This window comes from Leopardus geoffroyi, chromosome C3 (genome assembly GCF_018350155.1).
Source record: "Leopardus geoffroyi isolate Oge1 chromosome C3, O.geoffroyi_Oge1_pat1.0, whole genome shotgun sequence".
NCBI lineage: Eukaryota > Metazoa > Chordata > Mammalia > Carnivora > Felidae > Leopardus > Leopardus geoffroyi.
The window spans coordinates 30,543,444-30,561,663 of NC_059338.1; the positions used below are offsets into that span (position 1 = coordinate 30,543,444).

The following is an 18,220-nucleotide window of genomic DNA, read 5'->3' on the forward strand; positions in this document are numbered from 1 at the left end:
CATTCCTTTGCCAACTTCTGACAAACTTCTCTCCCCTTTCCCCTCACTTCCCCCACGCCTCCACCTTCTTTCCGACGAGACTGGTCTCCAGGGCTCGTCCTTCCCGGTTCTGACTTTGTCTTAAAGCGTTGATTGACGGTTGCAATTACAAAGGATGATGGCTCGGGGAGGCTCCGGCGCAGCCTTGATGAGCCCGAGGAGCGCAGTCCTGGCATATTTTATCCAGGCTCAGCGTTACGGGGCCGTGCGCCCCATTCACCCGGCGGGCTGTAGCTGAGGAGGTCTCGCACTCCCCACCCGCGAGGATGTAACCGCCTCGCTCCCCTCCCCCGCCTCCACTTGTGCGCTCTTCCGCGCTGCATTTCAGAGAGCGCGCCGGGAACAGCCTGCCCTTGACCTGACCTGAGAATTGTATGCCAGCCCTGCGCGCTTAACGCTTGCAGGCCGCAAAGGGAGTGAAAATGTCATGATTTTTTAGAACTGGTTCAACTTTCCTGGGCTCTTCCAAGTGGAAGACCCACCCCTCCCGCGCGCCTAGGTGGGAGAAGCCTCGCATGACCTACCGAGTCTCGCACGAAACTTTCAAATCTGCATTCTTGGAAACAATTTTTGATGTCTCCTCCATTTCTACTTTTTGGTGTTTTTAAGGAACCAGAATCATTACTTTTTTTTGTAGCACGTGTCTGCTTTTCAGCCTCAGAAGCAGCCTAGATATTTTTCGGGAAGTCTCCACCAAGTGGCCGGGATAGCCCGAGGGGAAAGAGAAGCAAGTTTATCCGCCTACTGAAAACTCGGGCTCTGCCTAACTTTTCCGCCCCTCCCACTCAACAAGCCCATCAGAAGCCACTTTTGCCTTTCTCCGAAAATTAAGTTTCGCAAAGAATTCCAGAGTTCCGCTCCAGAGCTCTGGAGGCTGGGCTATTCGCCCCCGCCTCTAGTCTCCCGCCCCCCCGCCGGCGTCCGGAGCGCTTTGTTGTAAGATAAGCAGGGTTAAATTTCAGTATAGACACACAAATTACCGGGGAGCACCGTATTGGCCAGAACTTTGAAAAAACAAACTTAAATAGGTGAGAAGTCCTGCCTCATTAAAAAAAAAAAAAAAAAAAAAGATCCCTTTCTGCTACGAGTGTAAGTAACTACTTAAGACATCATCTACCACAGCCCTGGAGCAGGAGGAAAAACTGCTATCAGTTGAGACATTCTACCCCTGGAAAGACTTGTGTGTTTGGGGTAACCCGCAAATGGGGATTGACTCACAATCACTATGGGAGTATCTTAATATACCATGGCCCCATCTTTACTGAGGAGGAAAATAGAAGGTGAAGCAATTATCCAAGTAATCCAGGTTCCCCCAGCCCCTCCTCCAAACAACATCCCACCCTTGTCCTGAAGTAAAGGTGAGGTTTTTGGAGAGTTTGGCCTGGATTATCGGTATCCGCATCTCTCTGGAAAAAGGCTAATCTAGAACGTTTTGGCTTCATTTTCTTTGGCGGCTGTTGCCCCAACCCAGGGGTCCGGGCGCATCCCGCCTTGGGTATAGCCCTTGCCCTTCTCCAAGTGGGCGGGGAGATCCGGTCTTGAGAAAGGAGCTGGCTAGGGAAATAATCTTGGGTAGGTGGTCCAATCTAATCTATCTCTTCCTCTGTAATTGAAATGCAAATGTGAGTCAGCTCCAACTCGAAACAGTGGGAGTCCCCTCTCGGAACCACGCCGTCCCTCCTCGGGACAAACCAGAACTCGGAGTGACAGTTCTCGAGGGCGATCCTGGCGTCAGCAGGCCACCGAGCGCTTAGTGAAACCAGCTGAGAATTTGCGTTGCAATTCCACTCCCCATGTCCCCTCCCCCCCTCCTCAACCCGGACTAGGAACTAAATCCTTAGCACGAGATTATTCAGGGCTACCATTCAGGTGAATACGACCAGACTGGAAGTGTCATGAGGGAAGGGATTGCGCTCCGCGGAGCTCGCGAATTCCTCTGCTCTCGCAGCGCCGCGGGGATGGGCAGTCTCGAGGTTCTTGCCTTAGGGAAGCCCCCACCTAGAGGTTTCCGTTCTAAGATCAAAGCGTACCGGGCCGCGCAGAGCTCTGTCTATCTACCAACTTGGGCCCCTCTGGGACAGAACACAAAGCGAGGGGCTAGAAAGGCGGGACTGGCGGTGATAGCTTCACCCTCTGGCTCACGGTCCCCAAGGATGGGAAGAGCTAGGGTCTAGGAGGTTCCGTCGTTCTCTGGTTTGGGAGGATGTCAGCTCCTCCAACCTAAAGGCAACTTTGGCGATGAAGAGGTGGTGGCCAGCCAAGCGCAAAGGTTTGGGGCAAATTCTTTCTCCTTCCCTCCAAGGTTTCTTGTCTAGAAACTGGGAAGATGCATCGGGGACCTGATGGCGGGTTCCGACCTATTTTCTTTTCAATCATGTATAGACTGCTGGTGGAACAGGTGGAGCTTGGTGGGGTTGAGGCCGCGGATGTCCACATCATGGGGAAGGAATCAGCATTTACTGTGAAACATGATAGCGCCGGTTGTGGGACCAGCGTCTCACTAGGGACACCCTGGGGTTTGTCAAAAGTGGTTTTTCAAAAGGGTGTGTGCGTGCCTGCCTGTGCTTAAACTATCTTGTTCTCTATTTCCTCCCTTTATAAGAAAACAGATGTTGGTTTCTCAGGGTGGAAAAAAAAGGTCCCTTTCTCTGAAAACTCAGTCCCTCATTTGAGTGATTTCTCTGCCCTCCTCATACCCACTAACTCTCTAACAAATAGATGCTCTGAATTGTCTCTCAATTCCCTTACACCCTGTCAGTAGCCCTGCAAGTTGCCAGCATACACCCCAAATTGCAAGCAAAACTCCATCCAAACTCCAGAGATCCTTTTCAAGAAATCCCAGAATACAAGATCCAAAGTGCCTTCCCACCCTGATTTGCTCTGCCCTCAAGGGTCCTGGGCTGCTGTTTCCAACCTGCCCGCTACACCTCTTCCCGTCCCACCCTTCTGAATTCTACTGGAATCTAAATCTGATTTCCACTGTGGAATGAAAAGGAAGATAAATAACCATTTACAAATGTCTTCTTAATCCCAGAATGCCTTTGGAGAGAAAGTCTGAGTAGATCAACATTATTTTCAACCATCATTCCATTCCATTATATCAACAAAGGCAAATAGTCACTACTTGGAGGAAAGAGCATGGATTTCAGAATCACATCCATGGGTTCTGTTTATGGTTCACTCTCCTGACAAAGCCGAGTGGTCTTGGGTGACTCACAAGACCTTTCTGATTCAATGTTGTCATCAGTAAAATAGGGTTAACAAAGTAAACTTTACACCTGGATGAGACAGTCCCAGCAGGGCAGCATATCCTGCTGTTAATAAATACCAGTTCTCCTTTGTATTTATCTCTTTTCTTCTAAACTCACCCACACTCATCTTTCTGTAAGGAAAATCACTAGGAAGGGAATCACTAACCATTTTAGAACCATTAAAAATAACGGCCTTCCAGGGGCACCCAATTCTTGGTTTTGTGAGCTCGAGCCCCACGTTGGGCTCTGCACTGATAGTTCAGAGCCTGCTTGGGATTCTCTCTCTCCTTCCCACTTTCTCTCTACCCCTCTCCTGCTCATGCTGTCTGTCTTTCTCAGAATAAAGGAATAAACTTAAAAATTTTTTTAAATAACATAAAATAAAATAAAAACAAGATCCTTTCAGTAAGAGGTACTCGCTAAACTTGACTGTCTTGCACTGCTTGACACAGTCCTCCGGGACTTAATTACACTCCCAGAAAAAAAACTCACCAAACTGTTTATGTTCCTCTGTATTCAGATTATTTGGAGTTTAAACTTGTGTCTTTTCTTACTTATTACACACACAAAAAAAAAACATATATCAGAGTTTCCCAAAAGACTAAAAAAAGAGGCAGCCTTTGCTAATTTGTCTGCTCAAGTTCAGTCCACAGGGTTCCCCCAGGCTTAATCTCTCAAAGCCACTCTGGTCATGTTTCAATTCTTCCCTAGGACCTCCCCAGACCTCAAAGCCCCCAAAATCCCAAAGTTCCTTAAAGCCAACTGGATTTCTCAGAGAATTTTTGTTCCAATAAGGTGAAGAGTGAGGAAGTATAACCCAAAGAAATAGCTTTATCCTGAGGTAGGTTCTGGTCTCCAGGACCGGAAGATGTCTGACTGTCTCCCTGTGTCAAACTTCCCCGTAAGTACTTGGGGGAAGCTGGGCCTCCAGGTGGGAGTCTGTCCCAGAGCCCTTCAGCTAGCTCATCTCAAGTTCAAGGCTGAAGCCAAGATAACCTTAGACATTGTGTCTGGGTGGAGGCATTAACTAAGGAAAAAAGCACTACCAAGCCTCTGTTCTCCCTTTCTCCATAAATCTCTCTTGGTTTATTAAAAGAGGTGACTTTAGCTCCAGTCACAACTTGTCGATCAAGGCCAGTAAAAAGAGTTTGGGAAAGCACTGTTTTGGAGTTGGGCTGAGGCAGGGAAAGAGAAGAGGCACCAGGGTTTAGCTTCCTCGAGGGAACTGGCTAAGCCCAGCAGCAAGAATCAGAACATGGGTTTGAGTGACTGACATTCTAAACTGCACTGCAAATAGAGCTGGCTAGACTTTAGGGTGACATAATGGGCTATCTCATTTTCCACTCCATGACCCCTACTTGGAGAGACCCTTATGGGCACAGAGCTAACTGGAGGTTATTGCTGGAAAAAAATCAGACTCCAAGAGTGCTAAGGAGACTAGATAACAAACTTTATATCATTTCTTAATATTGTTTGCATTGTGTGTTATGTACCCCTCACTATGAAGACATAGTTTCCTGTGGATAATATACAATAATAAATGTGTATTCCATAAATGTATATTCCATAAATGCACTTAATTTGAAGCATTACATAAATTTAATACAAACCAAAGCATAATGTTGAGCACATTGCAGAAGAGTCAATAAATACTTGTTATATGACATGTTTCCCACCATGCAAATTTGGCTCTTTCGTTGATATAGACAAGTACTTTTTCTTTCTCCATTTCTCTATCTTTCTCTCTCAAATTAGTACTGCATATCATCAGTAAAATTGCCCCATTTTGGAGAATGAAGAAGGACCTAAGTCAGAAACCAAGAATCCAGAGAGTGTCCCAGAGCTAGTTAACTTAAAAGGAACAATCTGGTTCTATCCCCAAGTCTGCTGCTCTTACACCACACTGAATGATTATCTCGCAGGTAGGCAGAAGGAACAACATTCTCTTATATCTACTTTTCTATACAAGTACTGACATCTATGCACAATTTTCATGTAGCCATCAGCGTGCATAGAAGGCAAATGTCATGCCCAGCTAGGACCCCCAGAGACAGCTTTTTTAATGAACAGAGGCACATTTTCTAGTCCAACACAACTGAATCAATGTAAAGTTGGAAATCTTGACTGATCTCTACATGCTTTGGCCTCAGTTTTGTGAACCACTTCTCATCCCTACCCTAACTTGCAATTTGCCACCTCAAAGCTACTCCAGGACCTGACACTCTCTAGAGCTCCACCTGTGGGTTCTTCTCAATGGGCCTGCCCTGGGCAGACAGAATCCAACCCAAGAGGCACTCACCTTCGTGGTTGCAGTCAGCCCTAACTGTTTAGTCTGATGGCTCACACTGTCCCCCTTTCCTGTCAGCTCTTTGGGTGACCTGTCTAGCCAAGAACCCCAGGAATGACCCTCAGTATTCCTTGGAGGCTACCCCATGAACACATGGGATTCGCAGTGCCAGGAGCCGCCTCTGAGTGTCTAGGATGTTGCACACAGGGACATCTCACAGCTACCTGGGAATACCAGGGAATTGAGGAGGGACAGTGGGTGGGCCGGGATGGGGCGGTGGCTTCCAACGAGATCCGGAAAGAGGTTTCTTTTACCGGAAAATTGACTGGAATTTTGTCATCCCGGGATCTGGCGCCCGGAAGTGCCTTGGAGAGGGTTAGGGTGTTGGGATAGACTCGCTGAGCGACTTCATCTGTACTTTTTTTTTTTTTTTTTTTTTTTTTTTTTGAGGCTGTCTTTAGCAGTCCCTCCCGGACCAGACATTCCGCAGGTTCTGGCTCTCTGGAACCCGGCTGATCCCGACTTGCGGGTGTTCTCTACGCGCAGGATGGACCTGCCTCTGCTCCATAGCATAGCCGGTGCGGTGTGAGTCCCGGTGCGGTGGGTACAAACACAGTTCCGCGGTAGCAGAGAGACATGCAAGGCGTCTCCTTCTACCACGTTACCCTCTTTAATTCACCCCAGGGGTGTGAAGGACGCCGTGGAGGGGGGACGGGGAGGGGGAGAACCGAACGTGTCCTCGGGACCCCACGCCCTCTCAACTCGCTGCCTACCAGTCCCGGCTGCGCGCGCCCCGAGCTGCGGCCGGAGCGCGGGCCCGCCCCGCACGCGCGCCGCCCTCGTCCCCGCTGGAGCGCGCTCTCGCCGCGAGCCCCCGGCCCAGAGCCCCCGGAACGCCCAACCCGCCGCTGCCTGCGAGGGCTCATTAGCGCGTCGCGGCGCCTTTGCCGGGCGAAAAAGATTTGAAACCGTTTGTGCTTCTCTTTCACCTCCTTCCTTGCGCTCGTATTTTCTTTTTATCTGCAGGGCAATTGATTCTCTGTTGCACTCTGCTTGTCTCCCTCGTGTTTTCTTTTTCGCAAGTAGAGAACTTTTTTTTTTTTTTTTTGGTAACCATTTCCTCAACTGATATACTATAGGGTGTAGTTGGCCCATAAAAAAAGCAATCACTGCAGTCAGGGGAGTCAGCTGGTTATCAAGGGAGAAAGAGGAAAAGCCCAAGCAAGCCTTGATTTGCCTTCTACAGCGGAGCTGGAACTCAGAGCTCATGACAGGCCTCTGCGAATTCGCAGGGAAATTCCGGTGCGAAAGCCTAAGAAAGTGCTACAAGAAAAGGAACAGGTCCTTCAAAAACTAAGGGAAAGGAAGAAAGACATGATTGCCAACAGACTAATAATTACACACCACTGGAAATCACTTCCCTTTAGTCCTTTACTTTTAGGATTAAGTGAATGTATTCTTGCTGTAACAACAGTATTTTTTGTTCTTTTTTAAAATGAAAATTAGCTTTATTTACATCTGTTTGTAAAAACAAGCCATGCTCATTATTTTGGAAAACAGACAGTAACCCTTAAATTCGAATCTTTAACTAATGATGGTGTATGTGTGTATATATACATATATTTATTAAATATATTAAAATATGTATCTATTTACATGGCTTTTATTCGTCAGAGAAACAAAAGATTCTCTATAGTATCTGCAATGAATGAGACACCATACTGTGGTGTGGCTTGAAACTTTACAGTATTTGAAAGCTTTTTTTAAAGTTTGATCAGTGATGATTCCATATGGTTAACTTGTTTCAAGTTGTTAAAATTTTAGCTTATTATCTCTGATTAGAAATTATCAGAAAATATTAGTGACGAAATACATATATTATACATTTTTGTTTCTGACTGTTTCAGAATAATGGATGAGCATCCAAAACCAGTGGGTATAATAAGAAATATTGAAATATCCATTTGCTTTTTTTGAATTTCACGAAAGATAAATGTGTGATACATGGGCTAATGTGCTTTTAATAGACAATAGGAGGAGCAATGACTTATAATACTAAATACATCAATAAGATTAAATTACATGAATTAATATAGTAGCAAAATAATAAATGGATGATATAAAGCAACTCCTACTTACCAACAGGTGTAAGTCCGTGCTTTAGAGAATCCTGTAAATTTCCAGTATCTGAATTAGAAGACATTCTTAGTAACATTACAGGTGGTCCGTTGGTTTAAAGCAGAAATCATTGAGCATAAGAAAAAGTATAGCTTTTGTAGCCTTGAGGAGGACACATCAGACTACAGTAACCCTCAGTGAAAGTTAAAAAAAAAAATAGCAAAAAAAAAAAAAAAAAAGGTCCAAGAATTCAGAAAGTTACAAGCAAGTCTTTCCCTGGACTCTGTACTTTTTCCAGCATTAGTTGCCTGCTGTAAACCATGTATCCAGTTACATGATGGTTTCTAATCAGAAGAATGGAAACTTTTGATAGGCTTGGATGGATCACATGACTCTATGCAGGTTGATAAGAGGACCCTGTTATAAAGTGACAGCAAAAGAGATAAGAACTCCTGGCAGATAATGGCAAAGAAATGATTAACTCAGAAGTGGAGAGGTGCTATGCAGCACAGAGAGTGGAAAGTTGTAAAACTGAGGGGTCAGAAGATCATACTTAGTGGATAAAACTCCAAACCAACTTAAATCTACTAACTGAACTTAGGCTTGTGACATACCCCCTTGATGTCATCACCTCTTTGCATAGAGGAGGACAGACGTAGCTCTTCTGACCTCTGTAAATACATTTTAGATGATAACATTGGCACACATTAATTCTTTAAATGATGACTAGAGATATGATTGACACTTTAAAATACTACAGGTAGTATTTCCAAGCTTATGGCTATTTATTCATTCATGCATCGTCAACCAACTTTTTAATCATGCCTATTCATTAGCCGAGTTGTTAATCTTAGCTTTTTTGGACACTGGTCAGTTGATTAAAAGGGCAGCCTATCTATTTACCCCCAATAAAGTAAAATTTATACTTTGAGGTTGGTGCTGGCAAAACGGTGAATGTGTAATATATTTTCCATAATTTTAAGTAATTATTCTTTGCTTGAATCCTTAGGAAAAATCTGGATCACTCTTTGCCATGAAAGAATTATTATGCAAATGACCAAGGGTAGTTTTAGGCTCTTGTTAAATATCCCTATTGTTCTTCAAAGTAATAAACTATGGATTGTATAACAATGCAGATCTTTTCCCATGTTGTGGAGCAGTTCATTGTTTTCTTGTTTTGATTTCTCTAATGAAGCAAACTTTTTTCTTTTTTTTTTTGCCTGAGATTCTATTTAGAAAACTCAAAATGTTTATGTACAGCATTTTTAAAAAAATTTTTTAATGTTTATTTTTGAGAGAGAGAGAGAGAGAGACAGAGTGAGCAGGGGAGGGGCAGAGAGAGAGGGAGACACAGAATCCGAAGCAGGCTCCAGGCTCTGAGCTGTCAGCACAGAGCCCGATGTGGGGCTTGAACTCATGAACCGTGAGATCATGACCTGAGCCGAAGTCAGACGCTTAGTCAACTGAGCCACCTGGGCACCTCTGTTCAAAATTATATTTTCTTGGGTTAGATTTCACTGCATATAATAGAAAAGTCATAATAACAGTGGTTTAAATAAAACCTTTATTTTCCTCTTAGAAGTTCAGATGTAGACAATCCAGGGATGGTACAATAGCTCTACAAAGTTGTCGGGGACCTGGTTCCTTCCGTTTTTACTATCCTTGATCTCTTATCTTCATGTTCTAAAATGGCTGCTAGAATTCCAGTTCTCATTCCAGGAAGCAGTATGGAGGAAAGAGAGAGAACGCCATACTTGTTTTTCTTTTTTTTTTTTTAACGTTTATTCATTTTTGAGAGACAGAGACAGAGCCTGAGCGGGGAAGGGGGAGGGAGAGGGAGACACAGAATGTGAAACAAGCTCCAGTCTCTGAGCTGTCAGCACAGAGCCTGATGCGGGGCTTAGGCTCACAAACTGCGAGATCCTGACCTGAGCCAAAGTTGGATGTTCAACCCACTGAGTCACCCAGGTGCCCTGAATGCATACTTGTTTTTAAGGACATTACCTGTAAGTACCACATAAACATGTTACTTACATTTCATTATGCAGAAATTAGATACATACTTACCCTTAGCTGCAAGGGAAGCCAGGAAATGAAGTATTTTAATGAGCAAGTATTTCAAACTAAAAAGGATTGGGTGATTATAATTATCCATGTCAGTTCTTTACTGTTCTTTCTTTCGTTTTTTAAACTTTATTTTAAGAGAGAGAGAAAGAATGAGTGAGGGAGGAGCAGAGAAAGAGAGAGAGAAAGAGAGAGAGAGAGAGAGAGAGAGAGAGAGAGAGAGAATCCCAAGCAGGCTCTGTGCTGTCATCATAGAGCACGAGCGGGGCATGATCTCATGAACCCATGAGATCGTGACCGGAGCCAAAATCAAGAGTTGGTTGCTTAACTGAGTGAGCCATCCAACTTCCCCTGTTATTTTTTAAAATAATCAAACAATAGGGGCATCTGGCTGACTCAGTCAGTAGAGCATGTGATCCTGGATCTCCTTGGGTGTGTAGAGCTTACTTAAAAAACAACAACAACAAAAACAACAAAAAATCCAACTTTATTAAAAAAATGAATAATCAAACAATAACATGCCACAATACTAGAAATGTACCTATGCATGTGTTAAAGGACATATGCCTCTGCTATTCTTTCTTTTTTCTTAAGATTATTTATTTGAGTCATCTCTACACCCAACATAGGTCCCCAAGAAGAAGAGTCACATGCTCCTCTGACTGAGCCAGCCAGGTGGCCCAAAGCAGCTGTTCTCGTAAAAATTATTAGGACCCCCAAAAGTTTTTGCTTCTGTGAATTATACCTATCAGTATTTGTTGTATTCAAGATTAAAATTGAGAACATAAGTTATTAATTATTCAGAAATATACTAATTTATTTTTATTAAAAAACATTAATATGTGCAGTGTATTTTAAATTAAAATAACTCTTTTTCAAAACAAAATAATTCATAAAAAAGCAGCATTTCCAGAAGTCTTTTTAATATCCACCTTAATAGAAAGCTGGAGTCTCATATCTGCTTCTACATTCAATCTGTAGCAATATATTGTTTTTGTTAAAGTATATGTAAGAAAATATGGTCTTCAATATATGAAGATAGAAAAAGGAGGAATATTATAATAAATTCTTCAAATAATTTTGGATTTTTTTCTTTGACACTGCATCAAAACTCCACAAGTAATATCTTCTTAAAGACTAGTTGTAATGTGGAATCTGAAACTATATCTGTGAACTTTTTGCACCCTATTATACTAAAATTCATTGGCTTATTTTACACTTAAAATACACCTTTCACCCATGCATGATTTTGTTACATCTTACGTTGGTAATTTGGAAGATAGAAGTTCATCAAATTTGGCAAATTTTCTAAATGTTGACCTGTTTTGTTACAGAATATCAAAAATTCTATTTATTGGTATGCCTGGTCCGACTCTTGATCCCAGCTCAGGTCATGATCTCACAATTTGTGAGATCCAGCCCTGCCTTGGGCTCTGCACTGACACTACTTGTGCACTCTCTCTCTTTCTCGAAACAAACATTAAAAAAATTCTATTTATTAATATTACCACTGATCTCATCAGATGTCTTTAAATACTGGGAAGCTGTCAAACTCACCGTGGAATATACAAATTTTCTTAAATCCAAATTTTCACTTGGAAGCCTGAATTTTTCCAATGGAAAGAAGTACCATCAGTTTTTTTCTGTGCAGTAACAGGTTCACTTCATATTTGAGAATTTCCTCCAAAATACCCACATCTAAATAACCACAGTTTATCTATAGGTCATTCTTAAAATGTAGAAATAACGTTCCATTTTAAAAAGCAGCTAGATCAGCTCCCCACTTGAACAATCACATCAGTGTTTTTCCTAGAATCAGCCTTCATGGTTTGACTTAAGCACTTAATGACACTTGAAGAACTTAAAGAACTATGGGCAGTACATTCAGGGGGAAATTTAAGTTTTACTTTGTGAAGTAGCTGTGTTCTTAGAGTATCGTGTTAATTACTTTTTACAACCCACATCATATATTCAACACGGTAGTTGTTCCGCTCAGAATACAACATATGGAATTTTTTATAAAACAAAAACAAAATGATCTGTTAATTTTAAAACAGATCATTTTAAAAACATACTTTCATATTTGTATTTCTGTGAAATTGGGGGCATAGAAGAAATCCAAATTGAATTAAAATAGATTATTTCTTCTTTTGTCAAATACTATGAGCCATTTCCCACCCCCCACCCCCATGTTGAAAAGGAGGCAAGTTGAGATTTCATCTGTGAATAGAAATTTTCCTGGTCTCATAGGCTTCCATATCCTAACCTGGGGCTGCATGTCCCCAGTGTGTTGTGAGGGATTTTCAGAACAAGGAGGAGCTTATTACAGAATTTTATGTGCTAGCCTATGATCCTATGTATCCTATGATTTTAGCTATTCTTTTTAATTTTTTTTTTAATGTTTATTTTTGAGAGGGAGAGGGAGACAGAGTGTGAGCAGGGGAGAGGCAGAGAGACAGGGAGACACAGAATCTGAAGTGGGCTCCAGGCTCTGAGCTGTCAGCACAGAGCCCGACGTGGGGCTCAAACCCGTGAACCACGAGATCGTGACCTGTGCTGAAGTCAGACATCTAACCAACTAAGCCACCCAGGCGGCCCCAATTTTAGCTATTCTTATGGCTTTTCATCTCTTTGAAACAAATGTCAAGATTATTTAAAATGTACCTCTCTGTATCTTGGGGATACATTGCCCGTGATTAGAAGACTGGTTTCTGGAGAAATGGTTTGTGTTTATGGCATTGAAGTTAGAAAACTCAAGGATATTTCCCTGAGCCTTTGAAGCTCTTTAAATAGAAAAGACTTGGTGTTTGTGAGGGGCAGTGCCCAAATAATTGTACCTCTGGCCCAGGACCTAAGAAGAAAAGTTAAATGAATAGAAAGGTGTCTACATACGTATATATAAAAGGGACTATATGTTCCCTTAATGATCACATTATAATCTAATTGGATTAGTTGTTTAAATCAGAGTGTTAATGAGGCTAAAGTCTAAATTTTAATTCCTGTGGAAGAAAAGTTTCATAAAGGGAAAAGCTATTTGCAAGGTCATATGGACACCTATTATCTCTAGCTAACACTCAGAGTTGTGCCTTCATTAGAAAGGGCTCAACACAATATACTCATTGTGCAGTTAATAAAGGGGGACGGGACCTTTTCTGAAATCTCAGTTGGATAAGGATACTGAGTCAATTAGAATATAAATTTATGTCTCTAGCTAGTTTCACTGTTAAATTTTAAATTTTACTTTATTATTTTAGGTTTCTCATAGAAAATCTGCCTCCATAAGTGACTAAAGCCCATGTAAATATATTTCCAAGCATTCATGTGGTTGTAAACAATATTAACATTGACATTTCTTTTAAACTAAGTAAATGAGGTATGTATGTATGCAGGTAATTTATAACTTAATATATGGGTGTTTCTTGAAACATAATTTCACATACCATAGAACAGATTTAGCAGTCATTGTCTGAAGATTCACATTATGGAATTTATGATCTTTTTTTCTTTGTTGTTTATTTATTTATTTTTATCATTATTATTTTTAAGTAGGCTCCACGCTCAACATGGGGCTTGAACTCATGACCCTGAGATCAAGAGTTGCACTCTCTACCAACTGAGCCAGCCAGGTGTCCCTGTTTGTTGTTTATTCTGATTACTGTTATGTTTTTATTTCCCCCTCTCACCTTACTTTATTTCAGTTGAAGTGTTGGAATATAGTCTGAGAACGATAAACATGCTTTATGGAGAGAGACCAGATAGAAGGGAAAGAAGAACAAAGAAAGGTTTTACCCTCTGTCCCTGTCCCCTGCCTTTTAAATGTTCTGCTGACTCCCAACCCCACCCAGTGCAGACTCACATCTGTATTGGATTGGGTGATTTGAGGTCTGGGTGACTCCTGGAAGTCAGGGTGAGAACTGGCCATGGCCATGACTGTGGTCCTCATGGGTGTTGGAAATGTCCCCAGTTAAATATTCACATAGCCTCATCAAGGTGAGATTTTGTTGAGGAGGCCTGCTAATGGAATGTAGGTAGTTTAAAACTTTGCTAATTCACACAAAGTGAGGGGACTGGTAATTCTGGCTGCCAGCAGAGAGAGCATTTGGTAAACATTATGTCTGTCTGAGTTTTAAGTTCTTTTGTACACACAACCAACCCAATCTACTCTGCATTAACACCATATTAGGTATCATTTGTTTAGATTCATTTTTTTCTTTCAAATATATGTGGATTTCAAAATATGATTTTTTTAAGTTTATTTATTTATTTTGAGAAAGAGCGGGAAAGCATGAGCGGGGGAGGGGCAGAGAGCAAGGGAGAAAGTGAGAATCATAAGCAAGCTCCAGACCCTCAGCGCAGAGGGGAACTCGGGGGCTCAACTCATGAACCAGTGAGATCATGACCTCATGAGCCAAAATCAAGAGCTGTATGCTTAATCAGCTGAGCCACCCTGGCACCCCTGGAAATACAATTTTTAGTGAAACTAGTGATAAGTTGAAAAGTCAGAAAGGGCATATATTTTTAGGCATATTTTATACCTATGACTACTTTGAAATACATGGGTCTTCTTTTATATATGACAAAATGTTGGAGACACATTTGTTAGGGTTTTACATATTATTCAGTTCATAAAACATTGTCCATCAACTCCTCAACATTCTGGCTATAGACATAAGTGTGTTTCCCTGAGAAACCATGCAGTTGTGCTTGGTGAATACAACCTATCTGAGCATGACAACACATCATGAAATCGTGGTACAAATGAAAACAGTAGCTAAGATTTGGAATCACAAAGTTCACAACTTTTGTCCTTGCTTTGCCCCTTACTCAGGGGCCAAGTAATGCTTGACTTCTTTAATTAAGCCTTATGAATTCTTCATAAGTAAAAATGACAAAAGTGATGGAATCCAGTGGTGTTGTTGTGAGAAATAAAATGATATAATATAGAAATGCTCAGTTTCTAAGAGAGACAAAGTGCTCAATACATATTTAAATGGCATTAAAAACCAATATAGACCATGTGACTTGGGTCTTAGGTGAGAGACACCTTTCATTATGGAATTTTATTATTTATTTATTTATTTAATTTATTTATTTTTAACGTTTATTTTTGACAGTGTGCAAGAGAAGGAGTGGAGGGGACAGAGGATCCAAAGCAGACTCCATGCTGACCCCAGAGAACCTGATGAGGGGCTTGAAACCACGAACCCACCGTGAGATCATGACCTGAGCCGAAGTCAGATGCTTAACTGACTGAGCCACCCAGGTGCACCTCATTATGGAAGTTTAAAGGACATCTGCAAGTTTCTTCTTTCGTGTTTTGTCTTTGACACCAGCTCTTAGTCACAGATACTATTTGACATTCTATAGAAGATCTCATATGACTCATTTAATTTAAAAACATTATGTAGTGATTTGCTTTGATTCTCTTCCTTTTTATATGTGGCTAATAAAACATGCAACAACAAAAAAGACTGAATTTCATTCTTTGTTATATGCCTCTGATTAGACAGACTTATATTACCAAATGTACCCAAAAAGTTGAAGGATGATAGCATCACTAAGTTCCTAATAACTCCTACAAGAACCTTTAAAGAAAATACTATTTACTATTTGCTGCTCTCTTACTTTTCTGTAGAACTTACTGGCATGCAGAGGAAACATTACATTAATGAGTTACTTTGGTCTTTTGAAGCTTATCTACCTGGTTAATTTAATAGAAATAAATACTCAGTACTTTGTGAGAAATGAACATATTTTTGTGAAAGAGGGAGTGAAGTAACATTCACATGTGTTGCAAATAACAGGTGCTCAGAACTCAGCCCCTGTGACAGTTAATAAGCAATTTACATTCCAACTATGGTGGGGAAAACCACAAAACAAATGACAACCTCAGTTTTGAGTAATTCTTTTTCTCAATCAAGGCACAGTCTAACCATTTCCTTTTGGCATATGTGGGCATTTTCCATTATGGCATTCTGTGGCATCCTACTGAACTCATTAGATACCACCACATGGCATACTTATAGTGACTCACATTTACAAAAATACATGTTTATGATGATAAAACATTATTTGCTAACTGATTTCAGAACGGGTTTGTAAATGATTGACAGATCACTAATGATTCCCAAGGCATCTTTGCCAAAATCCAAAAGGCATTCAACAATGTCATCTGAACCCGTATTGCACGATGATGTTAAAAGTTCAGTTAATGAATTACAGTCACTGTAAACTTCCTGAATATACTCTTCCAAGGCATTATAACACATCTGTTAGGAACTGATATTCTTGTAAAATTGGATTTCTGGTGAGCACTGTACATGAACATATACCAGAAAGGCCCTTCAAGTTTGTTTATAATTTGGATTTACTAAGAACCACCACCCTAAATTAGTCATCATTCAAATGGACTGAGGAACCAGATGTTAGGGAGTTTACAGAAGGCATAAATATCGAACTGGGTTGTTTCTGCCGAACCATTGCTTACTGGTCCATTGTTGTTGGACTCTTCACTGACAAAGGCATTTGCCACTGATTGCATTTAGAACCTGGGGCTAAGGTTGGCACTTTTTTTTTTTATCAGCTTCCTTAGCAACCCGCGAACCCCCAAATTATATGAGATGATGGGATGGCAGGTTTGGAAAAGAAGTAAAGATTTCTTCTCATTCTTTTTAATAGCTGTGAGAAATGTGGCACCTGGCAGGAAGATAAGTGACTTTTATGCAGTACTATTATGGTCCAGGTAAATATTACCCACTTTTTATAGCACTAACAATTAAACAGAGTCTTAGTCAATCTTTTGGCAATTGAAATGTTTAAGACTTTACTCTTCTGTAGGCTTATGTTGAGTTCCCCACGTTTATCACAATCTATGATCTATGTCTAGTGACTTATGGTTCATATCTTTATTTAGGGTAAATGAAGTAAACTCAGTACCATTTTGTTTCCATTTAAAAGCTTTTAAAATATTTAGTCAGGAGTGTCTCAGTCAGCTGAGCGTCTGACTTGCGCTCATGATCTCATGGTTCGGTTCATGGGTTCAAGCCCTGTGTCGGGCTCTGTGCTCACAGCCCAGAGCCTGAAGCCTGCTTCAGATTCTAATGTTTCTGTCTCTGTCTCTGCCCCTTTCCCAGTTGTGTGCACACACCTGCATTCTCTCTCAAAAATAAATAAATAAACATTAAAAAATAAATAAAAATAAAATGTTTATTTATGTTGACAGACAGAGAAGGAGAGGCAGAGAGAGAGGGAAAGGGAGCATCATATGTAGGGCTCAATCTCACAAACCATGAGAGCATGACCTGAACTGAAATCAGGAGTCAGATGCTTAAATGACTGAGTCACCCAGGGACCCCAACTAAACTATTTTTAAAAAAGGGATCTATGGTGCATTCAAAGTGATTTCCTTAGGAATCACATAGTAAGTATTGTTAAAATATGGAGCCACAAAATAGATCTTAATTCATGAAACTGTTGTATGTCACTTAACATTATCTGGTAGACCACATAAATAAAATAGGTTTTTTTCTTTTCTTTTTTTTTAAAGTTTATTTATTTATTTTGAGAGAGAGAAAGAGAGAGAAAGCATAAACAGGGGAGGTGAAGAGAGAGAGGGAGAGAATGAGAATCCCAAGCAGGCTCTACACTGGCAGCACAGAACCTGATGCAGAGCTCGAGTCCACGAACCCTGAGATCATGACCTGAGCCAAAACCAAGAGTTGGATGCTTAACCGACTGAGTCACCCAGACACCCCATAAAGTGTCTTACTTAGGTTCAAGTCATGATCTCACGGTTTGTGAGTTTGAGCCCCACGTCGGGCTCTGTGCTGACAGCTCAGAGCCTGGAGCCTGCTTCACATTCTGTGTCTCCCTCTCTCTCTGTCCCTCCCATTTTGACTCTCTCTCTCTCTCAAAAATAAATAGACATTAAGAAAAGTAGCTTTTTCAGATAATAGAGGTTCCTCTAGAATGAACACTTTTTAAATATTTTATTTGGGGGGAGGGGCACCTGGGCGGCTCCGTCGGTTGAGCATCCCACTTAGGGTCAGGTCACAATCTTGCAGTTCGTGAGTTTGAGCCCTGAATTTGGCTCTGCACTGGTGGTGTGGAACCTGCTTGGGATTCTCTCTTCTTCCCTCTCTCTCTCTGTCCCTTCCCCACTTGCACTCTCTCTCTCTCTCTCAAAATAAACAAACTTTAAAAAATTTAAGTATTTTGTTTTTCTAACCCATTGTGGGGCTCAAACTTACAACCCCAAGATCAAGCTCTACATGTAGTCACATGCTCTACAAACTGAGCCAGCCAGGCACCTCTAGAATGAAATATTTTATATGGCTAAATCTTATATATGGCTATATAAGCCTATCTTGATTGTATTTCAGTTATTTTAATAGACATTATTTTCTGCCCTCTAAATTCATTTGTGGAAAAAGGAAATGTTAATAAAAGTGATAATAATAAT

The 18,220-nt window shown here is 41.2% G+C and overlaps 1 protein-coding gene across 2 annotated transcripts in view; it reads right to left on the minus strand.

The window, feature by feature from the left end:
- Positions 1-7,923, minus strand: part of NR5A2 (nuclear receptor subfamily 5 group A member 2) — a 138,047-nt gene extending 130,124 nt beyond the window's left edge. The window contains exon 1 of one of the 2 annotated variants that reach the window (XM_045456576.1): positions 7,717-7,923. In XM_045456576.1, coding sequence (XP_045312532.1) covers positions 7,717-7,792 — 76 coding nt within the window. In that variant the 5' untranslated portion in view covers positions 7,793-7,923. The remainder of the gene's footprint in view (positions 1-7,716) is intronic. The other variant, XM_045456577.1, reaches the window with a different exon arrangement.
- Positions 7,924-18,220: the final 10,297 nt, after the last annotated feature.